This window comes from Sminthopsis crassicaudata, chromosome 1, assembly GCF_048593235.1.
Source record: "Sminthopsis crassicaudata isolate SCR6 chromosome 1, ASM4859323v1, whole genome shotgun sequence".
Classification (NCBI taxonomy): domain Eukaryota; kingdom Metazoa; phylum Chordata; class Mammalia; order Dasyuromorphia; family Dasyuridae; genus Sminthopsis; species Sminthopsis crassicaudata.
Genome location: NC_133617.1, coordinates 613,400,657 through 613,428,009, shown reverse-complemented (window position 1 = coordinate 613,428,009; position 27,353 = coordinate 613,400,657). Strand labels below are relative to the sequence as shown.

The window sequence follows — 27,353 nt, the reverse complement described above, 5'->3', positions numbered from 1 at the left end:
CTAGTCTTAGATAATTAATTTCTGTGTTACTCTGGGTATGACACTTAACTTGTCTGCCTCAGTTTCCTCCTTTGTAAAACAGGCCTGATAATAGCACCTACCCAATCAGGATTGTTATGAGAATCTAATGTAATGACTTTCTATTGAGAGAGATTGTAATCATTTTAAAACATAGTTTTAAAGAACTTCCCAAGACTCAGAGAGATTGAGTAACCTAAACATAGTCATATCCTAATAAATATTGGAGGGAATATCTTATCTGGGGTCTTCCTGACTCTGAATCAGACACAATCAATTATGACATACTATGTCTTTTGATCTGGGCAGTTTATATAAAATGAAACTGGATGCCGTCTTTTTTTATTTTTTTTCAATTCTGACATGGTACAAATAAACATTTTCATCATTTCTTTATAGTCCTTCTTTGTAACCAGCTTTGAAATAATCACTGTGACCTTTACAGGATCATGTTTAGCCATATAATTTGATAAGATCTTCCCCTTTTCAAAACAAATTGGAATAATAGAAATACCTAACAAAGACTTTATAATAATTAACAATGTTTCAATATTAAAAGAAATATTTCTGCAAACACAACTAGCCTACTTACTTTCTAAGTAATCAAAATATATTTGTGTATACATTAAATATACTTATGTGTAAATGTATATACCATAGATCTATGCATGTGCAAGATTGACATATATAGTATAGCTTGTGTATATAAATATGTATAAATATCTATGTCTATATACATTCATACATGTAGGTGAGGCAGGAATTAAACCCACATCTCTCTGTTTCCAATTGGATAACTCTCTATCCAATGTCCCACTTTACCTCTCTTATTAAATATCATATTGCCATCTAAACACATGAGTTATTAAGGTATATATGTCCCATTCTATAATATATTCATAATATCGTAAATTTTCTACAAACCTGAATGAGGGTCTGTGTGAAATAATGGAAAGATCAATGGTCTAGAATCCTTGGTCAAAAACATGTTATTAGATAAGTTATGAGATCTTGGGGAAATGTCTCTACTTCTCTGGGCTTCAAGTTCTTTATTTCTAAAATAAACATTTTGGACTAAATCATATCTCAGGTCCACTTTGATTACATGATTTGTGGTTCCATTATATCCATTAATCACTAATTCATTAAACATACTGTCCTAATTGGTTATATTTCATTTCCAAGTTTTTAATGTGAATTCTTGGGTCCAGCTATATGGCACATTGCATAGAAAGAACATCAGTCCTGGTGTCAGAAGAAACTGAGTTAAAATTCAGCTTCCAACACTTACTAGATGTGTGACCCTAGGCAAATAAATCAATTAACTCCAACTGTCTCAAAACAACAACAGCTAAAATTGAGAGTTGTTTAAACATATACACGTATATAGACATAGACATATGTATGTACACAACATGATGTCTAGAATGTTTTTTTAATGATACTTCAAATAAGGAAAATAATTCTATTCACTAGGACATTCTTTTTAAAGAATCTTCATAACTAGAGGCAGAAAAAATATCTAGATACCACATAGGTCAACATATTGGAAAAATGGGCTGTCTTGTGAAAAATGATTGAACGATAACTTAAATAACATCAAATGTGTCAGAAAACACTAATTATATATCTCACAGTCCTAGGGTAGGGTAGAAAATCAGAGGTAATGTTATGATTAGGCTCATATAGGCAAATAGAGAGCATCCAGAAGGAAAAGATTTTTGGTACTAAAGTAATATATGTGCATGTATACATATATATGTACGTGATATATATATACATACATACATACATGCATATATATATATACATACATACATACATATATATATATATATATATATATATATATATATATATAATTAGTTTTTACTTGTTTCTTTGTTTGCAAGTCAGAGGAATCTGTTAATGAGAAGGCATAGAATTCTCTCTTCAGCAGGTCTGGATATTTGATCTTCTGTAGCTTTCTGTAGCTCAAACCTGCTTTCTACCCTATCCATCATCCACCAGAGAGGAGGAACACATCTAGTAGATATGGCTCTAACTCTTTTTAAGTAATCCAAAACAGTTTTGATTTGCGTTTTATATCAGGGTCAACAGTTCTTAGCTCCTACCTTACCAGCACTATCCCCTTCAAAATAAATAAAAAAGATCTATCCAGCCAACACCATCTCTTTCAAAACAAACAACAAAAAATACTTTCTACTTGATAGCTTAATATCTTAACAAAAAGGGAAGGGGGATATAGATAGATTCTACTATTAGAAATAAAAATTTTAAACATAACTTTCTGACTGTGGCAAAATTCCAGGGAAACTTGTAGGAAGAGTTGTGCAAAAATGAGTGGAATAATTTGATTAATGTTCAGTTGTAAGCAACTGATCATTCTTATAGTTTTTCATTTGAGAAAGAAATAATAAAAATTTTCAGAAAAACAAAAAAGACAAATTTTGTATGTTATATGTGTCTACCCTCGCTCCAGCCAAAACTTAACCCATAAACTGTTAAACTTTTGATACAAACTGGTAAACTGATCTATATCTGGGATTTTGTTAATAAATTATAGCATGTGTTTGAAACTTAATGCTAAAAACATCAAAATTTAGTGAGAGAGAATGAAAGTCTAATCAACTTCAACACAAAATATACTTTCTCTTTCCCTTGACCAAAATCCCACTTCCCATAAATTCCACAGTCTGAATTTATGACAAGTTATACATTGTATATATGAAATTTTGTTCAGTTTTTCAGTTTACCTGGTAAAGTATATTATTCATAAGAACCATAATTTGATCTTTCCTAAAATGATTTTTTTTCAATTTTTTCACTAAGATGGCAACAAATAGGCTTTTAAACAAACAAAAAAAAAAAAATAGAGGTCACCCTTGTTTATGTTCAAATTAAAGTAGAATAAGGCAAGAACAGAGACAAGCAGAAGTTGGGCCCTGGGGAATTTTTCCTTGCAGCTCAGCTTTCTGTGACCTATAAAAAAGGGTTTTTTTAATGTTTCCAACTTGATATAAAGGAACTTCATTTCTAGGCTTTTTAAAAAATTAAGTATCATTTGTGTTTTCAACTTCCTAGAGAAACCTATGTCTAGACTATTTCTACATTTGCCAATTAGTCCATCTTTAACAAAGAAATTCAGGCAAACAATTGTTCCTCTCAATATTCTATAAATAATAATTACTGAATATCTGAGTTATAAATGCTTTCAGGAGCCAACTAATCCAAATTGCACTTAAATCATAATCTTCTTTCTAACAGACTTGAGAAGTGGTCATCAGCAACTGCATGAAGATTCCATGAGAGGGAAATTCTAAGGTAGCCTATTATACTTAGTGACAAATGATTGTTAGGAATTGCCTTTTTTGTTCTGTTTTATTTTTCACTTAACTCAAGCTTAAATCTGCCTCTTTGTAAGTCTCACCCATTTCTATTGTATCCATTAAAGACAAATAAAATATGCCTAAGTAATCTCCTTTCCATTAGATAGCTTTTCAAATTTTTGAAGACAACTATCAGGTCTCACCTTAAGTTATTTATTCTCTAGACATCTATTTCTTTTGGTCAGTCCTCCTATGGGCATGAACTTAATGATTCTATACTACCCTAATTGCCTATCTTTATTTATTCAATAGCTGATTTACATGTCCTTCACTAAGAAAATATGTTGTATAAAAATCCAAACTTGCTGGACTATAAAAACATTGAGGATTCACATTTATTTCATTCTTTTCCTCATTATTCCATTCTTTTTACCAACTTACACTATTCTAGAAGGTTTTTTTTTAATTAATAGGATTTTATTTTTCCAAATACATGCAAAGATACTTTTCAACATTCATCTTTGCAAATCCTTGAGTCCCAGTTTTTTTTCCCTGCTTCTCCCAATCCTAGACCGCAAGCAATCCAATATAGGTTAAACATATGCAATTCATCTAAACATATTTCCATATTCATCATGATGCACAAGAAAAATCAGATTAAAAGTGGAGAAATGAAAAAAGAAGAAAAAAAAAAACAAGGAACAACAAAAAATTATGAAAATACTATACTTTGATGCACATTCAATCTCCATAGTTAAACTTAAGTTTCATTAGACCACCTAAGAAGTCTACCATATACAACAAAGTTTAAGAACTCCTAGCATAAAAGTGAAGTGAGCAGAACCAAGATAACACTGTACATGGTAACAAAATTATGTGATGGTCATTTTTGATGCATATAGCTCTTTTCAACAATTAAGTGATTCAGGGCAATTCCAATAGACTTGTAATAGAAAGAGTCATCAGTACCATAGAGAACTATGGAGATTGAATGTGCATCAAAGTATAGTATTTTCATCATTTTTTTGTTGTTCCTTGTTTTTTTTTTTCTTCTTTTTTCATTTCTCCACTTTTAATCTGATTTTTCTTGTGCAGCATGATGAATATGGAAATATGTTTAGATGAATTGCATATGTTTAACCTATATTGGATTGCTTGCGGTCTAGGATTGGGAGAAGCAGGGGAAAAAAAACTGGGACTCAAGGATTTGCAAAGATGAATGTTGAAAAGTATCTTTGCATGTATTTGGAAAAATAAAATCCTATTAATTAAAAAAAACCTTCTAGAATAGTGTAAGTTGGTAAAAAGAAAATTTAAAAAGAAAATTAATCATGTTGAATTATGGATATCAAATACAGTTTGAGGGTTGTTGTTGTTGTTTGATTTCATATATCCCCTGTTGAGAAACTCAGAACCTTCCTCAAGTAAAAATGGATTACCTTTAGTCCTCTGAAAATGTTCTGTGTTCTCTCACTTTCAATTCTTTGCACATTTTACTCTCTAATTTTAAAATGTCTTCTCTCATCTTCTTCACTTGTTTAATTGCTTCCCATTCTTTATAGTCCAATTCAAATAATCCTTCTATTAGGAAGCATTTCATTTAATAAGAGCTATTTCTTGACCCTTAACACTTCTTTCACTTTACTTTTTGCTACTCTTAATATTTAAAATATATACAATGGGCATAAGAAATAGTATCTGTGTTTATATCATATCCCAGACAAGACTATAAACTTCATTAGGGTATGAACTACTGTATTACTTGACTTTATATCTACCTCAGCACCCATCACTTAGTTCACATGTAGACTTATTACTTGTTCATCAAATTGACTTGTTTAACATACATTATCTCATTTGATCTTTATGACCAAGTGATGGGTAGTAGATTATCACTGCCCTCCCTTTTACAAATGTGGAAAGTAAGATTCAGAAAGCAGACACCAAAAGTAGTGGAAAAAACATGCCCTGGTAAAAGTTTTATAAAGAAGGAGAAAGGATAATGTTGCTGTAAGATAATGAGGCACAAGTTATAAATGAGCCCTATTAGAAATTTTAAAAAGAGTATAAGACATTAAGTGAGAAGATTCTTTAAAAAAATAGAGTCTTTTAAATCTTAGTGTGCATGATGAATATATATAAGCAAAAACCCTTTATTTATGAATTAATATTAAAATAACAATAATGATTTATGGTTTATGAGGATCTTTTTCCACACACATTTCAAATGTACTTTTTGATGAACTAAAGTACAGCTGGGTAGCACAGGAAGTAGGAAGACCTGAGTTCAAATCCAGCCTAAAACACTTAATAACTGTGTGAACTTAGGCAAGTCACTTAATATCTGTTTAACCTCAGGTTTCTTAGCTATAATATGGAGATAATAATAGCACAAACCTCCCAGGGTTGTGAGAATCAAATGAGACAATATCTGTAAAGTATTTAGTTCACTTTATTTGCCTGATACATAATACGTTCTATCTAAATCTAGCTGCCACTTCTACACTACTGATATTATTACTAATCCTACTTTTATTACTGATGCTACCATGACTTGTTGAGATGCAGTATGTCATAGATAGGCAGCTGACCTAAAAGTCAGGATGACTTGCCTCTCACATATACTGACTATATGACTTTGCTTTGTAAATCTCTTTTAAGCTTTCAATGTCTCAGGAAAGTAGCTATAACTACAAATTATAGAATTCAAAGAGAGCTCCTTTGGAAAAAGGAACTTCCTCACTTAGCATGACCTAAACCAATGAAATTACAAATGTGGCGAGGGGGAAAAAAACTCTGAGACTATTATAAATAAATTCAACATTACATTATTCATAAATTCAATCAACTCTAAGAAAAATATTATTATTTTATGAATATTTTACTTTATGTGCTAGTCATCCTTTTAAAATTTTCTTAGAATTTATCATCAATCAACAAGTGTTTATTAAAGCTTATCCAGTGCAAGGCACTGTGATAGAAGCTGAAAATACCAAGAAAAAAAAAAAAAAAAAACAAAGAAAATAGTTCCTATTCTAAAGAACATAATCTATTAGGAGAGATCACAGGTATATAAACACAAATACACATATACAATGTATACAAAATAAAAATACAATTAGGAAGGAAATCAAAAAACGACTCATTTAGGAGATGATATTTGTGATAATAATAGGAACTCTGTCATCCTGCTTTATTTGCATGTGAGAACACTTCTTTTGTTGGCTCTGTAGATAGAGTGCTGAGCCTGGAATCAGGAAGATCTGAGTTCAAATGTATCCTCAGATACTAGTAGATGTGTGAACCTGGGCAAGTCACTTAATTTCTGTTTGTCTTGATCTACTAAAGAAGAAAATGAAAAATCACTTCAGAATCTTTGCTAAGAAAATCTCATGGACAATATGGTGCATACAGTCATAAAGAATCATATAGGACTCAACAACAATATTGCTTAGACCTTTTGTTATGTAACCATAATATTATTCCATTAAAAATTCTATATACATCTTTCCTTCTGCTTAATCTCCTCTTCATGCTTGCCCTTCTATATACCCAGAATTTCCTATGTACCTAAAATCTAGAATGGTCTATTACCTTTCAAATTAACAATGCAAATCATTAGTTTAGCAGACTTTAATCCAGAAATAAAAGGTTAGCAAATTTCAATACAGTAAATCACAGTGTCTTTGTGATTGAATAAGATGCATTATAGTCCAAAATATCTATTGTTTGGTACTTAAGTGCACCCTCCCAACTGAAGAGTTCAAGCCAGAATATACCAGAATTACCTTTGATGTATATGCCCACAGGTCTGAAGAGCAAAGGAACTACAGATACTTTTCCAAGCCTTTGACTAATAAACTTCCTGAATTGAGATCCTTTGATCTCTTATACCCTTTCTTGGTATCTTCTGACTCCAAATATCCTTACAGTGAATAGAGATAATCCCTTACCTCTTCACTAATTAAAATGCCAATAAACACAAATTGGAGATTAAGAAACATGAAACTGAAAGGGGTCCTCAGAAGAGGGTATAAAAGAACAAAGAAGTCATGGAGAGATTATAGCACCTCAATCCCAAAATAATGTTGCTGGCCTGTAAGACACACCCTATTGAGAATCTTAAAAAAAAAACACAAAAATAATCATGTCTTTTCCTTACTAAGAGTAGACAATTATGGAATGGGAGCATCAATAGAATCAATTTATTTTCAGTCTAAGAGGATCACAGTATCTCTAACAAATCTGAAAGGCAGAAACAAGCAATAATCAGCCCATTAACCTAGGCTGAAATTGATATACTGCTTGATCACTGGCCAGGTGTTATATATTAGACTCTTTCCACCTCTAAATCCTCAGCATTCAAGTTACTGCCAAGTTCTAAAAAGTCCAAAGAGTGCTCACTGTACACAGTTCAGTAAGAAATTTGTGGAGAGAGATTAGGAGGAAGAAAATACCTAGGTAACTGTGTGTACTTAAGCAGCAAACAACTATTTTGGATTTAATGCCTCTTACTAACCACAAAATCACTGTGATTTATTGTATTAATGTTTGCTTCCTGGATTCAGGAACACTAGAATTCAAATCTGACCTCAGATAGCTATTAGCAGTATGACTTTGGGCAAGTCATTTAATTTGATTGTCCTGATTTTCTCAGCTGAAAAATAGGAACAATAATAATAGCAACTACATGGATTATGTTATTATTTTGTTTTTTTTCTTTCTAAAATTATTATCAGAATTTAATATTAAATGTTTTTATTAACTGTGAATCTTTGTTCCATATTTTTAAATAAGCTTTCAAATATTTGTTAAATGTTGTGAGTATTTTCTCTTAATAAACAAACTCCTTTATCTTTATTATTTCACTAGTACTTTTCTTTATGTGTACTTTCAGATATCACAATATCCAGGACTCACAAATCACCTAGATTACATGTAACCTATGTCATTAAAATCTTAGAAATTAATAAATATTAATTCCAGCTGTTACTATCTTTCCTTTTTCATTGTAAACAGGTATTTTCAGAATTCACCTATTAAAGTACTACTATAACTCCCCATTGTGACATGGAGATGAAACTGGATTCTTGAATAAGTCAATCAAACAGTAAATACTGACTAAGCATTTAGCATATATCAGACATTCAATCTCTGTCTTCAAAAAGCTTACAATCTAATGAAGAAAACAACACACAAATTGATAGTCAAGGAAGGGCATTCTGGTTAAGACAGTTACATGGAGAATAAATGGGAATACTAGAAGTAAATTAATCCTCTAAGAATCATAGAAGAGTTGAACTGATCATGGTTCATCATAATGATTAGGAAAATTGAGGAAAGGCATCTTGAAGGAACCTATACTTGATTTTCGTCTTAAAAGGAGTTGAGTTAAAAGGCAGAGTTTAGGAGGGAAAGCATGGCAAACATAAGAGATAATCTGTAAAAAGGTACTGACAAATGAAGTAGAGGGTAACATGCAGGAAACAGCAAGTAGTAATAATTCATTAACAGAGTATATGAGGGAGATAATGTATCCTGGAAAGAAAAGTTGAAGCCAATTGTGAAAGTGTTTAAAAGCCAAATTGGGGAGTAATTTGTTTGTTTTTTTGAGACAGCAAGGAACCAATGACTTGGTAAGTAATGTGCTTTAGGAATATTCATTTGGTAACTATTGTGAATGAAAGATGAGAGGACAGTGGGAAATAAGAAAAATAATTAGGAGCCTTTGGTAATAAAACAGGCAAAATGATGTCAAGGGCCAGAAGTAAGATGTCTATGGTATGAGTGGAGAAAAGGAGGAAAATATATTTAAAATGTGGAAATAAAATTGACAAGACTTGCCAACATATTGGATATTAGTAAAGAGTGAGTGAAGTTACAAGGATGACTCTTAGATCTTTCACCTGTGTGAATAGAAAAATAAGGGCAGAGTTTGTAGATCTGGGATTTGTCTACTGAAAAATGATAGCTGAACTTATGGGAGGGGGTAAAATCACCATGATAAAGTCTATAGAGTGATGAAAATGATGTAGGTTAAGATTCCTTTATAATTCTCAACCCCCATGGGAGATATCCAGGTTCTCCCAGCCCCCATCGGATCTGAGCTAACTTGGGCTGTCCTAGACAATGAAAGGTGGAGTTGAAGCCTAGAAATCTCACTGTATTCAACTTGCAGACTGAAGAGGGACTCTCAAAAATCACATATTTGTGAAGAATTGAAAGATGTGTTAAGAAATTTTCCTTACAACCAATTCCAAAATCACTGAGTTCCTCCTACTAAAGCCAATAAGACATCATACTCACAACAGCATGATATAGTATTGTTCCCTAGGAGGAGAAATTCGGTACATATTTTTAAATAGAAAATGAAACAAGGACAGATTTGAATTTTATTCATTGTTTTATCTATTCTAAGGTCATATATGTTTTTTTTAAGGAAATAATATTTTTCCCCTCGCATTTATTCATTTCTACAAGATATTTGAAATAAGTGCAAATTTATTTCTTAATGCACATGATTCACCAGGGTTTCCTCAAATTCCCCAGAGAATTTGTTGCTTTCCTTGAAATTCTGCTGGGAATTTTGTTCCTCAAGGGATTTCTCAGGGTGACAATCCTTAACAGGCAAAGGTGGATGTGTCTGATAGAAACTTGGGCTTTCAGAATTGATATCTTTCAGCTCTTGGGATTTCCTGTTCATATTTTATCATCAAGATGCTAGGGTCAGCAGTGAGCAAAACTACATAAAATAAAACAACCTTGCTGACCCACCAAATAGCTGTTTATAAGTATTTAATAAGTTAACTATCCCTATTAATTCTTTCTAGAACTCATATTTGCAACTTCCAATTAGCTTTTTTTTAAAGGAATAGTTCCTCTAAACTATTCTTCCTGATATAAATGTTATCTTTTTGTCGCTTAATTCAAGAATCATTCATGCCTATATATATATATGTATGTACACACACACACACACACACACACACACACACACACACACACACACACATATATATGAAATGTACCTTATTCTCAGTATATGATGAGTATTACTTAAGAAGCCACACATTCTATACAAGTACACCTCTCTGGTCCTCAAACTCCCATTTTCACTGAAGTATTTGGACTATTGAGGTGAAAGATAATTTTTATTTGAGTTCTTTACACACTTATTTGCAATCTGCAAAATGCAAGACATGAAGTTAGGACTATCTGCATTTAATTCCTATCTCATATGTTTACTAACTATATGGCTTTGAGTTGTCAGCAAACGACTCCAAATCATTTTCCTCATCTGTAAAAGGAGGATAATAATAATAATGACTACCTTACAGAGTTTTTTTTTTTTGATGATCAGTCAATAAACATATATTGCTTATTATGTAATATGTGTGGAGATGGGGTTTATATGATACCAACCTAATAGTAATATAACCTAAGAATAATCTAATAGTAATATGATTATCTTTCTTTTTTTTCCTTCCCCATCCTGAAGCCAAACTTTAAAAGTCATTTTCTTTGATTTTCTCACAGCTCCTAATTCTTTCACATGAACTTGATTTGATCAAATCTATGTACTAGTGGCACAGTGGACAGAGTGCTGGTCTTGGAGTGGGGAAGACTCATCTTCCTAAATTCAAATCTGGCCTCAGACACTTATTAGCTATGTGAACCTGGCTTACTCACTTAATTCTGTTTGGCTTAATTTCTTCATCTGTAAAATGAACTTGAGAAAGAAATGGCAAACCACTTTGATATTTTTGCAAGAAAACCCCAGATGGGGTCATGAAATAACTGAACAACAAGAACAATGTATACTAGTAACTGAATTTGGCCTTTAGATGCTATAGTTTATAGCATAAAGAAAATTATCCAAAGAAAAGTGAGAGAGTAGATGTACTCTGAATAAATTCCTTTACTTATATTAAGCAAAAATTATATTAAATTGATGAATATTTTTGCTGTTTTTTATTTCCATTTTATGAGCTTCTTATGAGTAAGAATAATTCTACACATTCGAGCAGAAGAATCTAGCAATCTCAATATTCTACAGATTCAATTCAATCCAACCAATCATTTACTGCACATTACAATATATGTCACTGTTCTAGACTGACAAATACAAATATAAAGAGGAAACAGTCCTGCCATCAAGATCTTAACCTTTTACCAGGAGTGTTCTAAATGTACACAGCTAAGAAAAACATGGCAGTAAATATACTTCAATGAAAATATCACTGGATTTGGGATCAGATGAATGAAGTTTTAATCCTGGTTCTATCACTTTTTAATTGTATAACTGAACAATTCAATTAAACATGTATTCATTATCTACTATATGCCAGATTTTTATTACACAGAGACAAAATATTACTGTGCCTATTTTAAGTTCCTTGTCAAATCACTTAATTTTTGTGTGAGTTTTCTCCTCTATAAAGTAAGGGGATTGGGCAAGCTGACCTTTAAATTCCTTTCTAACTCTGTCTAGAATTTTAGAATCCTAAGAATTATAAGGAATTTTAACAACTTTCGTTAGGGCATGCCTTGTGAATGAAAAGAAAATTTATTTGAGCCCTAAAGAAAGAGATACATATTTCCAGACATGTGGGAGAAACAATCCAGGCAAAGTTGTAGAGATGCATGAAATTAATCTAACAAACTAATTTGGCTGATACATATAATGTGAATAGGACAAACATGAAATTATTCTGAAAAGGCAATTTAGTCAGATTGTTGAAGGCTTTAAATATGAGTCTAGACTTGTATTTTATCTGAAATTTCATAGGGAATGGCAAAAGATATTCGACTTAAAAGGTGACATGGTCAGAACTGAACATTAGGAAAATTATTTTAGCAGTTAGACGAAAAATGAGTTAGAGCAAGAAAGACCAATTTGGAGGCTTATAATGAGATTGCAGATGATGAGAGCCTGAATTAGGATAGTGGCAGCATATATAAAGAGAAGCTATATTTTAGAGGAATTGTGAAGAAAAGGAAAACAAGACTAAAAAATTAATAAGAGAAAGGGGGAGGAGGGAGAACAATCCAAGATAACCCAGAGGTTGATAACATTTAGAAATTTAGACAAACTAATTTCAATCAAGTAGAGCAACTGAAGACAGACTTCAATGGGTTAAGAAGTAAATAGGAACTAAGAAAGCAGAAGAAGCAAGTTCAGGTAACTTTTTTCTAAGTTTGGCTCTGCAGTCACTTTTTGATCAGGATGGTACAATTTGCAGCCATTGCAGCAATTATGTTCTAATCAGGATCCTTACAATCATAAACTATTCCTATGTTTCTTTAGTAGTTCTGAATTAGTACATAAAGGGACAAAACAATGTGCTAAGCTCTAGTGTATCAAGATAATTCATGATATTGAGATATAACTTTCATGATCATTGGGCTTGCAGAAGACTCTATTGACTATGTTTTTGACTATTGTAGTTGTGAGAAGACTGAGTAGTGACATTGATAAGTATATAGGATGACAGGTTTCATTGGTGAAAAATTCAATTAGACTTTTGCAAAAGTTTAACATAGCTGAGAAGGCTGTTTTCAGTGCTAAGAGTGTTATGCCACAGTCTCCTTGAGCTGTTCTACCTCAGTTTCCCTGCACTAGTTTCCCTCATTGTCCTGACGGAGTTTCCATGAATTGTTCTATCTCAGTTTCCTTAACTGTTCTGCCTCAGTCCCCTAAGTCATAACTCCTCCCCTCCCCGGGTTCATTAAGACTGAGGATCATTTGCTCTAAGGTTATAAATTGTCAATGGGAGAAGAGGAACAGATCAGACTTCCTGACTCCTAGCTCCTTCTGCCCCCAAGAATTTATGACACTGCCCCTCTAAAATATTCCAAAAGATAAGACTATCTCCTATACTTCACTGACATCTTTACTTCTGTTATTCAAACATCCTGACTCTGGCTTTTAGTAAAAATTTACAACTTCCCCCCATTCTGAAAAGGCTTCTAATTTTCCCGCTCTTTTTCCTTTCCTTTTTCTGACAAGCTATAAAAGTGTTTATCATTCCCCCATTCATTACTGGATACTTTGAGACCAGAGTCCTGTCCAGTCAATAAACTCTCCAATTAATAAAATATTTTAAAAAACTCTCTAATCTCTATCTTGCCTCAGTTTCTCCGGCATTACAAGAGATGGTAATGATTTTAGGCTAAGAAAATGACATATCTTTTATGAAATATGATAACATCCTAAAATTTGATTCTAACTGAAGAGAGGTAATATAACCTCTTTCTGGTCTTTTTTAAAATAAATGCCTTTTATCAAGGTACTGATTTGTAACAGATATTTGAGTATGGGTAAGTTTAACAAATTCAGGTATAGTTAAATTGCAAGCATGTTTGAGATACTTGACATGATTCATAGAAATGCAAAATTACAGGAACACAGATCTTAAAAATGAAAAATGAAAATTGAAGAAAATAGGAAAAAAATAGTCTTTAGTCCAATAAAATTTTGGTTCCAGAAAAAAAAATCCCTTTCAAATGCCACTGACTTTTATATATCACCTTATATAGATTAATTTCCTACTCCCAAATACCCCCACAGTGTTTCCAGCAGAGTCCTTGTGGTATTCAGGACACTGAATCAAGCATGCCTTGTGGTCATTGCTCTCTTCTGTTATTTGCCTACAATGAGTTCCAATAATTAGGGCTGAATACACTGCACTTTTTAAAATTAAACCAAGCCTCTGGGAAAGAATCATGGAAATAGATGGTTAAAGGACATTCAGGCAATTAACAAGTATGATAAAGTTAAAAATTAAAGATGCCAAAGTAGGTTAAGAGCACTTTTTTTCTTCTCACTCCAGCCTCCTCCACCCACCAATGTTATATGTTAATTCTAGGAGATTCTCCATCAGCTTGATAACAAGAAAAAAAAAAAAAAAGAAGAAGGAAAGGGGGAAGGTGGAGGAAAAGGAGGAAAAGACAAAGGAATAAAAGGAGAGAGAAGAAAAGGAAGATATATAAAGAATAATATAGATTTCATATTTCAATAAAATAATTCAGATATGATTTAATTTGTTTACAAAGGACTTTTTTTTCTAGGTTCCACAAAGAGAATTGTATATGTTGCTAAACATACTTAACCAATACAAATTTACAGTAAAATCTGGGATAACCTATTCTAATAGAGGAAGAACAAGTTTAAGTTCATTAAAAACATAGCAGACCTCTAAAATAAAAATGAATTATATATTTAAAAATCCTCAGGATCTGACTTTAAGATCTTCCAGATTTTTTTGTCCCTCTTAACATAGTACACTTCAGACCAACTAAAACATTTAATGCCTCCCCCTCCCAGTGTGCCCTAGCATGGGTTGTCCTTCTGGCATAGAATGTCCTTCCTCCTCACTTTCACCTTTTGAAATTCATAGCATCCTTCAAGGCTGAGCTCAAATAATATCTCCCACACTACATCTTTTCTGGTCTACACCACCCAAATTGTTATTGCTCTCCCCAAAACCAAGTTACTTTGCATTATTCATAGATATATGAATAGATATACATGTGAATATATGTATATATCCATATAAATTTATTTATCTTTATAAATGTTTCTACTCAATAGAATACAACTTCTCTGAGGATAGGGACTGTTTCATTTTTCATTCCAATCCTGGCACATAGTAGGTACTTGTTAAATGCATGCTTACTAATCACAGTCACATAATCAAGCTAAAGGGAAGAAAAGTATAATGTAAATGTCACATATCTTTTATAAACTTTTCCCAGTGACACAAAAAATGCAACAGTTTCAGATAATATATTTCTATAAGAAATGTCTATCACTTTTTATGAGCTTCTAAGTCTAAAACTGTAAGTTTTAAAATAAAATGTAGTCATGCACCATTTTTATTCTAAATTGTAATCTTAGTTATCGAGTCACCATAAGTAGATTAAAAATTAAATGTCAGAGCCAAATATATTTCTTTTATTAATCTTATATAACAACCTATATTTGGGCACAATCTTTATTAGTGTTTCCCAGTCACTTAATGCTTTGATATTAACAAGGTTTACCACTGAATTATTTGGGATGGAGGTGAAGGTCAGGAAAGTGTATCTTGAATAGTTTACGGTTGAAGTTTTTTTTTTTTGTTTTTTTTTTTTTAAATACTCCTTTCTCTAAAAATGTAGACCTGTCTGTAATTATATCTGTAGGTATAGACTATAAATTTCATCTTTATTATGAAACAAACCAGGTAATGGTAATGCAAAACAAGATAGATATATTGCCAAACCAAGATAAAAAAGAAAAAAAAAAAAACAAATTAGATAATGCTACATTTGAAAATCATGTCATTCTCCATTTCTTTGCCATTAGAAAAAGAATTATAGTTTTCACTTAATTTGCTAAAAACAATGAAGAAATGAAACACTTGCAACATGCTGGAGAGGTAATGAGAAGAAATATAGCACAAATTATCCACATATTTTAATTTATAAAACTTCTCATAGGAAAAGAATCTGCTTTATGTCTCTTAATAATTACTTCTTTTCTTTGGCCTCAAGAAAGGAAAAAGGTATTAATATTTTCAAGCACATACATAATTGCAAGATTAAGAAGACAACCATTGTTTCAAAATTTATGTAGAGTGGGTTTAATCTATAGGATATATAACTTCTGAGTCTATTTTATGAAAGGAATGGTAAAAATAATACAAATTAGATACCTGGAATCAAATTGGAAAAACAAAACTCATTAACTGAGCTTTTTAACATCTTAATGGATCATTTGACATACACAGACATCAGTACATCAGTATTTCTCATGTCTTAGGTTCCAAAGCAAATAAGTGACTTTTTCAATTTGCACATGTGGTCATAAAGATTTGTATTCTTTTTACAAAAATAAACACACCTGAATAAACTGATAGAAAATTTAAAATGAACTACTAGTATTTTTCTAATGTCAAATTTTAAAAATATTTAAAAGTATTAGCTTTATGTGAAAACTGATTGCATTTTTCTCTTAATAAAACAATTAGCTTTCACACCTATCATAACTCTCTTCCAGCTTTTGTTGTTGGTGGTGTGCCAAAAAACAACTATAAGAGTTACAGGCTGTTCTTTCTCATATATTATAGACATAAAGGAATTTCCTTACACCAGTGGTTTATATTAAAATATTTTCTTCATATGATTCAGAAGTCAATACCTCTTGAAATACTGTATTGTACTATAATTTTTACATATGGCTCTTGAAAAAAATTGAGAAGTCAGTTTGTCTTTCCCCCTCATTTACCCTAAAATATTTGACTGATAACAACTTAAGTTATTCATCTTAAAAGAATTTGAATTTGAATTGGGCTCAAATACTTTAGGCAAATAATACATCTTCACTTATAGAAATTCAGATGTTAACAATACGTGGGTTAATTTTAAGAGGTTCATCCTCCAAATGACATGACATAAAAGATACCTACTTCAAAGACAAGTCCAGCATGATTATATAATCAAAAATGTAGGAGAAAAAAGGACTTGAAAGAAGGTGGACCTTCTTTGGAGGATTTATTAGATAGCATGGACAAAAGTTTAACAGAATAATGGGGAAGCTTCACTACTCATTGAAAAAATGTGTCAATGTAATCAGGGATGCATTGAAACAGCAAAGAATTGTTAAAAGCTTATCCTAGAGAACATGCCTAAAGTCATACTATGAGTTACCTATTGTGTATTTCACAATACACAATGATTGTTATCAAATTATTTTGTCTAAATTCCAAACAAATGTTATTTTTAAGTCATGTCTAACTTTTTGTAACTCCATTTGGGATTTTTGTGGCAAAGATACTTCTTTCTCCATATCATTTTACAGATGAGGAAACTATGGCAAACAGGATTAAATAACTTGCTCAGGGTCACACAGCTAGTTAGAAGCCAAATTTGAAACTGGGGTCTCCATTACTCCAAGTCTAGGGCTTTATCATAGCTGTGTATTCTGTGCTACCTCACTGCCCAAATGAAATATTCCTCCCCAACAATTTTTAGGTTTTGTGATTAGTTGAGTCAAAAGATTTAAGAGACATGGTTTCTCAAAAGTGTTTCAAACTCTTATCAGATTAGAAGAACTGTAAGATCAAAACCATTCCTTATTCATCTCTATATCCTTTATTGTGTCTTGGGCACATTAGGTAGTCAAAATATATTTAATTAAATAAAGCCAATGTACCCTCTCTGATATTTGTCCTTCAGTCACTGAGCTACTTATTTGAGAAAAATTCAGTCCTTAGTTACAAGCTCCTACTGGATCTTTGGTGGAGAGAAGGAGGGAGAAAGGGAAGGACAAGTGAGAGGGAGAGGAAGAGAAAGAGAACTATTTCTCCCTAGGTCTCTCTGTTGAGGGCGGTAGCCCCTTGATATTCCTTGTTTGATCTCCAACTTCTTTTGGGACTTGGACCTTTGATACAAGATCTGTTCAAACTAGTTTGGGCTATCTGAGCTGGCCAGGGTTTTACAGCCCGCATTCCAATCTGCTCAGCTAGACCAAATGCCAGCAGGAAATTCCTTTTTGGGAAGAGCCAATGGGCAAAATGGCTGCATGGTACAAGGTCAATTTTGCAAAGAATAGATTTTTGAGGACTCTGTTTTATACAAGAGCACAATCATTCAGATGCAGTGATGTAAGGAGGTTCAGGAGAGTGATGTAAATAAGATAAGGATTCTCTTGTTAGCTTTTGGGGACAGACAGAAGTCTCTTCTCAAAAAGGAATTTCCTGCTGGCATTTGGTCTATCTGAGCAGATTAGAATGCGGGCTGTAAAACCCTGGCCAGCTCAGATAGCCCAAACTAGTTTGAACAGATCTTGTATCAAAGGTCCAAGTCCCAAAAGAAGTTGAAGATCAAACAAGGAATATCAAGGGGCTACTGCCCTCAACATCTCAACTCCATAAACATCATTTTAATCATTTCTATTTCTAAAGAACTAGGCCAAAAAACTATCAAAGGTACCATTTTTTTACCTCCCTATTCCAAACTATAGTAATACTATTATGTCGAATTTTAATGATTTCCTAAAATTATATATTTTTAAATGATTTTTTCAAAGACTGTAGTGTTTACTGTCATGTACTCTAAATTAGTTTATAAGATGCTTCACTATTTGATTTGTTATATGAGTTGATCATGTTGATAATATTATCAATCCCATTTTATAGAGAAGAAAACAGAGACCAATTTATTTTCCTAAAATAACATAAAATAACGTAAAATAAAATAAGAGAAGAAATTAACACTAGAACCCAGATCACAGATCACCTAATACCATTTACAATTCACTTTCCCTTGTAAGATGTGGTCTCCTAGGAAAGTCAGTTCATCTGTTTGAATTACAATGTGTGAAATTAAATAATACATGAATTACATAATAGAATCTAATAAGTTAATAAATTTTGAATAAACAAAGGACATGATGTGGTTATTACCTGCTCAAAATATTACTTCTTTAAACTAACATTGAACAATTTTCTATAAATTAAAATAAAACTGAAGACACAGCAATGTGAACAGAAAATGATTAAAAATTCTAGATTAAAGCATACTTCAATGTTCCAAGAAAGTGGGATTTCACCAGTGTAGGACACAACCTATCTATAAGTCCTTAGATTGTTTTTGAGAAAGTTATGACAAAAAAAAAAAAAATCTCTACCTTGTGCTTCAAGGATGAGTAAGTCTCTCAAGATACATTTAGGTTAGTTGTTAAAAAATAAGATTAAAAGCACATAAGATTTTTGTTCAAAGCAATTTGACTTATGATATAAATAACTTGTGGATGGACTAGTAAAAGAGATTTACATGTACATAATAAGCTAGTTGGATTAATATTTTGTCTCATATGGAATGGGAAAGCCTAATACATGAGTATTTTAGATTACAGTAAGGTTTCTGTTGGTTGTATTAGCCTTTTTTTTTCTTAAACAATAATAACTGCCATTTATAAGATGATTTAACAGTACAAAGTACTTTTTATATTTTATTATGTGTTGATTCTCACAACTATACTGTTAAGTGTTATTATAGCTAAATCCCCATGAGTGAGAATAATGAATTCCTTGAAGTGTCTGCATGTATTCAAATCCTCACTATAAAATGTTATCATTATCTAAAATAAGGTATTTAGTTGCAATACAATGAAAATATGCAGCACAAATCCCTCACTTGCTCTAATTAGAACCTCCTATATTATCAACCCCATTTTGCAGTTGAAGCTGGAAGTGTTTAAAGGATTTGCTCAGAGTTAAAGCATTTATAAGCATCTAAGACAAAATGGAAAGCTGGGGAGGTCATCCTGATGCCAGGTCAATATCCATTCCACTTTGCTGCCTCTAGATTCTAACTCCTGAATTTTCTAGTCTTTCATTTTAGTATCTCTAAATCCTGGCATAATGCCAAGAAAATGGTAAGCAGTTAAGAATGTTTGTTGAATTTAGTTGAAGGAAAGATAATTACATTGACATGATTTTTAATAGGTTATCAAAATGGTGCAAGTTATTTTTATTCTGTTACCATGTATGTACATGTACCCAGTAGTTTTTTTTTTTTTTTTTTTTTTTAACCTAATGGACTAGGTCAAATTTCAGAAGTCTGAATTTTTTTTGAACCATCAGTATCAGCCTTTTCTTGGGCAAGCACTGTCAATTTTATCCTGTGCATTTTTTAGCAGTGTTCACAAGGCATTTACATTTTGGAATGATATAGAATAAGCCTTTTGTCTTTTTTGTGTATTACACAAACAGCTTGAATTTATCCAATACCTTTTCTCTAGGGAGCTTCAACTGCTTGATATGTTATTTCCATTTTCCTAAGGCAGCCATGTGAGGTAAGAAGCAATTAGATATTATTATCCCTATATTCAGAATAAGCAAATTGAGTATCTGAGAGGATGAGTAATTTCCCTAAGGTCACAAAGCTGAGGAAGCACAGGGACTAGAACTCTGATCTGAGTCTAGCTCATAGTTAGTTCTACTCAAGTGTGACTTGAGACTGACAAACAAGATTAATAATCATTTGTGTCAAACACTCTCATTGCTTTAATGTTAAATTTTGTGCATTATTACTAAGGTCATATCTGCATAAGGTAGCTTTGTGTGTATATACACATAATATATACAAGTTTTCATCATTTTGATAAACTAATTTATAAGAGAATTTAAATCCTACCTCACATTCTTTCTATCTGTGTGATCCCAGGCAAGTCATATCCTCTCTGAGGCTCATTTTTCTCCTTTATAAAATGAGGTGATTGGACTTGATGAATTTGAAAATCACTTACGGTTCTAAAAGTATGAGTCTACAAGCCTTTGAAGTGATCAATGTATAAGACAGAATGTTTGAAAAAAAATGGAATAACTAGTGAATCTTAACATAATAATCTATATTAGTTTTTTTTTTCTCTTCCCATTGCCTAAATTAATCAGCTAACAGCTCAACCTTCTTTGCTTTGACTGTGTTAATCCAACTTTTATGTGGGTCTCATTTTTAGATATATGCCCAAATTTCAATAATAACATTAGATAATTACACAGAGTTCCCTTGAAAGTACTAAGATTTTTTTGTTTTGTTTTTTGATTTTTTTTTTACAGATAGCACAAATGGAAGGAAAAATAATTGAACAAATCGCATGACCTAGGAAGTTTTACATAGAAGACAGAAGCTCCCAGAGTGTAAGTGGGAAAATAAAATTTTTTCTCTAAATATCTAAACACCTAGGCTATGAACCAAGTTGTGTCCACAAAGAAATTTATTTTTAGAAGTAAAACTCAAGTGTCTAGTGCAACTGAAAATAATTCAGTTTCTTAGTATATGCAGTTTTTCTCATTATCCTTAAATGTCCTCATAAATATATGGTATCCACCTATTGCCATTTATTTATTATATAATTTAGAGTGAATGCTATAGATCTTATTCAGTTCTCTCTTTCTCTTTTTTGTGTTAGTAACTTGACATAATTCCCATTTACCAAATTTTGTATTAATGTTTCTTGAAATATTGGAAAAGTCAGAAGGATACTCATGCTTAATAAAACATAACATCAGCAGAGGAATTATTCTGTCGATATACTTCACCCATCCAGGTTTCAATTTCTTCACCTTATTAGTGAATAGGTTGATACAAATCAAAAGTTCTTAACCTTTCTTGTGTTATGGACTTTTTAAACAGTCTAGTGAAGTCCAGCCTCTTCAGAATAATACTTTTAAGTGCAAAACATAAAATATGTAATATTACAAAGAAAATAAAGCATATCGAGATAAGGATATGGATTTTTTTTTTAATTCATTAACTCAAGAATAAAAACCTTTGCCCTAAGTAACCTATAAGTGATCTTGAATATCACTTATATCAAGGAAATATGTATCCAAAAATAAAGATAATAGGGATTCCAAAAGAGATAATTTAAAATTTTTAATTAAAAAAAATTTACATATGACAAAATTCTACCTTTCAAATGAAACCTCATGATATCTCCATTTTAACCAATTCTTCCCATTTTTTAAAAGGAGAGACACCTGTTAGTGAAAATTTGACCAGGGTAAAAAGACATGTTGAAAGTACTTTTTAAAAAATGAACTGTCACTTTACTATAAGTAATCATTTGGTATAATCACAGTAATAGAATTTACATTTTTAACTACTACAGAATATCTTTAAGATTCACTCTAACAGTCTGTTAACTGTAAGCCAACATAGGCCCTATATCCTCCACTAAACATTTTAGGTTAATTAGGCTAAATACATAATCCAATATTTTCTTGTACTGCCTTTGATGACCTAAAACACTTGTTTAAATTATGAGCCTGGTCAGACAAAAACTTGAGCAGGTTTTAGCACTCATCAATACAAGCTGGATGGTAAGAAAATGAAAGGAAGTATTCCAAAGAACTGATTGTGTACATTCAGTGCAAAGACAATATAACAGTTGGCTAATTAGACCTTAAACCCCAGTAGGTCGAATTGTTTGCTTGTGAAAGGTTCTTGGAAAAAAAAAAAAAAAAAAAAAAAGTTCCTTTATGGCTGAGCTGTGTAATATAGGTGGAACTTCACTTCCCTAATGTACACACCAGTGACAGAATTCCAGCATCAACACAGGATTGGCTGCAATACAATATCAGAATCAGAGTGCCAAAAATGGTGGCAACATGCATCAGGAAGTGAATCATAGCCTCTGGAGTATTTATGTAGTACGCAATGAGTTTTTCACACCAGAGTTCATACTAGTTAATGAAAGGCACTGGAATGAATTAAAAAGTTATGACATCAGGCCACCTACCTTCTCAGAACACAAATTGCTACCAGGATATAATTCAAAGGATTTTTTAATTAAAAATATCTATGTGCCATACACTATAGTAATGGTTATCCCCAAAAATGACAGTGCCATCACAGATTACAGAATTAGCAATGGTCAAAAACAAATTTATTAGTATAAATACTGTAATACATATGAAATGTTAGAGTATATGTCATAACAATTCAGGATTGGTAAGATTAAAGAACTTAAAACATGGTATCTTATTGTAAAAAATAACAACTACAAAATAAACTTTAGCTGATTAATCAGCTGCCAGTTTCTTATAAATAAAATACTAAGGTATCAGATAAATTTTCTGATTTTTAATTTGTTTTTCATCATAATAGCATAATCTGCATCTTCCCTTTCATTTGGAAGAGAAGGGGACAAGCAGTGCTACCATCACTTGTCTAGTGTTTATAGAGAGGAAAGTAGAGCTTCTTCTACCCTACTTTTATGTTGGAAAGGATCACCTGTCAGACATAGCATTAGCACTCTCAGATTCTACAGCTGTGGAGTAAAAGAACCAGCTACTCCCACTTATCAGTATGTACATAGCTACATCCTCCCATCTTTTCACACACAGGTGGAAGTATATCAATGTATGAATAGCAAAAAGCTCTATCAAAATGGGCAATGGCAGCTATTTTAGAATATCCATATTAATTTTTCTGTAACATTTCCTAGAACAAGGGGACTGTGGCACATAAAGCAGTGTGCAATGACCATTAAGAGTGGGGGTCACGGTTTCCCCTAACCTTTAAATAGGACACACAAACAAAATCCAAGTGCATACTCTTTATGCCCAATCAGTCCTCACTGACAAGACAATTAATTTGGTAAATTTCAATATTCTTATTGCTTAAATTACTTCGTGGTAGTCAGTTAAGCATTTAAGGAACCATATTAATACATTTTGCCAAGAGCGTTATTTACTACTAAAGATCATAAAATACTAAGAAGAAGGCGGCTTTATAATTTAACACTTTGGTCTTTTATTCAGGACTTATATAACTTTCATTTTTAAAAATAACTGATGCTACAAGACACTCAAAAATTAAGTGTACATTATTGTATTTTTATAGGTATTGATTTTTTTTTGGGGGGGGTGAGAAATTAAAAAAATAAATTATCAATGTTTGGCAAAAAGGAAGACAGTTGTATTTTGGGAAAACATAAAATATATGACTTTTATATTTCAAAAAATAAGTATTCACATAATTTGCCTTCAGCTATTTTTCTTCTTATCATTTATTGAGTAACTACATTATAAGTCAATATCAAATATAATAAATTTATATGTTAATAGTAATGATTATAAATTTAATGCAAATCCACAAAAATGACAACTTTTTCCATTTATTCAAGAGAAAACTACCTAACTCAAAGTCTTTCATTGACTCTTTCTACAACTAGATGAAAATGATGTGAAAGTGAGTTGTTAGAAAGACATAATCTTATTCCATTTATTAAAAAAAAAAAAATGGTACTGTTATTGTACTAAAAAAAAGTATCTATTAGATAGACAAAACAAAACAGAAAGAAAATAAATCTCAACATTAAAAAAATAAAATAAATCTTAGGTAACCCTCAAATTTTAAGTGTATCATTCATTTACAGGAGTCTTGGATATTTCCCAGTCTTTTCTGGGTTTTAGCATGTTATTACCTTGACAATTTTATTTGCTCAAAACTTCAATATGCTTTGTAAATGAACATAAATTAATCAAGTGTTAATGTTTATTCTTTCTACTTAGACTGGATTGATACCACTTATATTTCAAAAGCATATGTATACCAAAAAAATTGATGTACATTTTAATGTAAGGGGAGGTATTTTGTTTGCCTTTTTTTCCCCCAATACCCTTTTATAAAATAAAATAGGAAAATCCTTTTCTCTTTGAGGCAAGAACATTTCTAAGTTTAACTTAATAAGTATATATCTGTGATGTGGCAAGTATATTTAATCGTTCAACATATTTAATGTGAGAATCCTAAGAAAACAACTAAAGAACTCTTACATAAAGGTTAATGGGTCTTTACACTCCCTTCTACAGCCTTATCTGTGTTCTTTCCAAAATCAGGCCCAGAAAGTCATACACATACCCAGGCTTACTAATGTTACTAATTTCTGAGATGCAAATTTCTCGGAAGGCAAGGGCAATCCTAAGGTTGTACTTGGCAGAGGGCCGAATTTTCCGCAGCTTCTGTCATTCAGAACTATGGACAGCTCCTATTTAGGTTAAAATTTAAAAGTTTTTCTCTTTTTTTTCACATACACTTCAAGTGGTTTCTTTGGTTTAAGGCAGCTGAGGCGAAATACTAAAGTATTTCCCACCAGCTAGTTACTAAAAACAAACAGCTTACATTTATAATCAACAGATCTGAGTAGAGGTTTTTTTTTTTTTTTTTTTTTTTTTTTTTTTTTTTTTTTTTTTTTTAATCTCCTGCCTATCAAAAGGAAAAAAAAAAATGCTGACACTTAAAATCAGTGAACTATTCTCATTCATCTACATGCAGAGATATATAAGAACTATGTTTCGTTTTGAAACACTTTTTATTATTAAATGGAAAATCCTATGTATATCCAGAGGCTAACCTAAGTGGCTACAGGGTGTGTGCACACTAATAAAGAGGATCTTGTTTCCCGACCTTCCCTAGACTATATCCAGACAATATAAAGAGAACATTTCTACAATGCCAAGACCAGGAAGCTTTGCCCTTGTCTTGAATTCCACACTGGCAAAAGAGTTTAACAACCTGCTCCTTGTCCTCCCTTCTTTCCCCGGACTTATCTTAAATTAGCTAAAGTGAGGAGGAGAACAAGATTTCTTAAATTGAGTCAGATTTGTAGTCAAGGTCAAATAAGGGTGTTGCTCAGTCTCGCTAGGGGGACTTTGGAAACGCCCCCTTTCCTTGCCTGGGGAACTTAATCTGAGCCTGAAGCTTCTAGTCACACTCTACCTTGAACCTCGAGGGCTCTGTAAAGTTCTGGGTTTTGGATTGTCTTGAAAACTAAAGCCAGAGAAAGTCCAGATGTTTCTTATCCTTATATTGCACACTATCTTAAAGGAAGCTGGTGGCAAGATACTTTGTGCACATAAAAATAGATAGATATGTGTATGTACGTGTATATATGAATGTGTGTGTGTGTGTGTGTGAGAGAGAGAGAGAGAGGTCTGCGGGAAAAGACCATCAAGACCTAAAGAGGCATGGTATCAGGTTCTTCATCTTCTCACCATGCTTCCCCAGCCTAACAGAAATGGCTTTCTTGGTCCCAAGTTACTTCCCTGGCGGGGAGTGGTAGGGTAGGAAGTGAGGGGAGGAGGGGTAATCACGACCTATCTTAAAGAAAACATGCTAAAAACAACTACGCGCAGGGTGGTGTAGAGAGATTCTAGATGCCCTGAGCATCTCTCTGCCCCCTGATCTATACTTTGCATCTTCTACAGGTAAAACTTTCCTTGCTTCCACTGAACCCTCTCTGATTTGTAGGTAGTTCTCGCTTCTCCTCCTCTAAAGTATGAGGGAAAGAAACCGCTTTCATAACAGTTGGTCAAGAATAAAGTGATGGTTCTCCCTGAGACTTGCTAGAAACTAGTTGAAGAGAAGTGAGGCACTCCCAGCCATGGCAGCGAAAGACACCACTACCCCACCCCGCCGCCAGCCCCCAGCCCAATCCCGGGGAGGGGGTGGAGGGACCTTCCTCCCAAGAGAGAGGAAGTGTATTTGAAGAAAGGTGGGGCAAGGACCAGACCCCCGCCCCCTCACCTGAAATCACTATAAGGGTGGATAATCCAGAAACCTGCAGTTTTAACCCTTTCCTGCTCCTTCTCCACTGCCTTCTGGCTGCCGAACATGCGGAGGGAGAATTTGTTGACTCCCGGCTGCAGCATGGAAGTGAATTGCCTTTGCATGAAGCCGTACTGCCGCCGGGGTCCTTCGGCATCCTCAAAGCCCACCACAGGATCCTCGCCGCCGCCGGCGCCCGCGCCGCCACCGCTGCCCCCGTCCACCTTGAAGCACACGGAGTTGCCATGCTCCTTGGTGCTGCCGCCTCCGCCCCCCGCGGGGCTGCCCAGGTTCTTCTCTGCCGTTGCCCCCGCAGCGCCAGCCCCAGAGGATGGAGCTTTCACCGGGAAGACGCTGTTGCCGTCGTCCCGGCTGCTGGACGAGGAGTTGGGCTTCCCAGCGCCTTCCATGGTTGGAGGACGTGGTCTGTGGGGGAGCGGAGCTCCAGGCTCACCGAAGGGAAAAGCAAAAGAAACAAAGTCAGAAGAGAACCTAGGCTCGCTGCCCCTTGCTCACTCCGATTCCCCGTTTGGCTCCCGCCACCGCCGCCACAGCCGCCACCACAGCCGCCACCGCGGCGTCTGTGCCGCTGTTCTCGCTGCCGCTGAAGGGAGGCAAGCAGAGCCCAGGCTCCTGACTCTCTCCAGCCTGCCTCGCTCCGGCTGCTGCTTCGGCTGCCTCGCTCATTCGGCTCTGCCTTCCCTTCGGCTGCCCTCTGCTGGTGGAAAAGAACCCTCTCCCTCTCTTTTGCTCCCTCCCTTCTTTCAACACTTTCTCCGGACTCCTTTCGTGCGTGACATTGAGCTCAGGAGTCCTTGAAGATATCCATCCCCATACACACAGACACACACAGACACAGACACAGACACACACACACACACACACACTTTTACATTTCAATAA

General features: G+C 33.4%; 1 protein-coding gene across 2 annotated transcripts in view; it reads right to left on the bottom strand.

Annotated features, from left to right (window-relative positions):
- The window catches only part of HCN1 (hyperpolarization activated cyclic nucleotide gated potassium channel 1), a 612,097-nt gene extending 584,991 nt beyond the window's left edge, over positions 1–27,106 (bottom strand). The window contains exon 1 of one of the 2 annotated variants that reach the window (XM_074282554.1): positions 26,430–27,106. In XM_074282554.1, the coding sequence (XP_074138655.1) occupies positions 26,430–26,860 (431 nt within the window). In that variant the 5' untranslated portion in view covers positions 26,861–27,106. The remainder of the gene's footprint in view (positions 1–26,429) is intronic. The other variant, XM_074282553.1, reaches the window with a different exon arrangement.
- Positions 27,107–27,353: the final 247 nt, after the last annotated feature.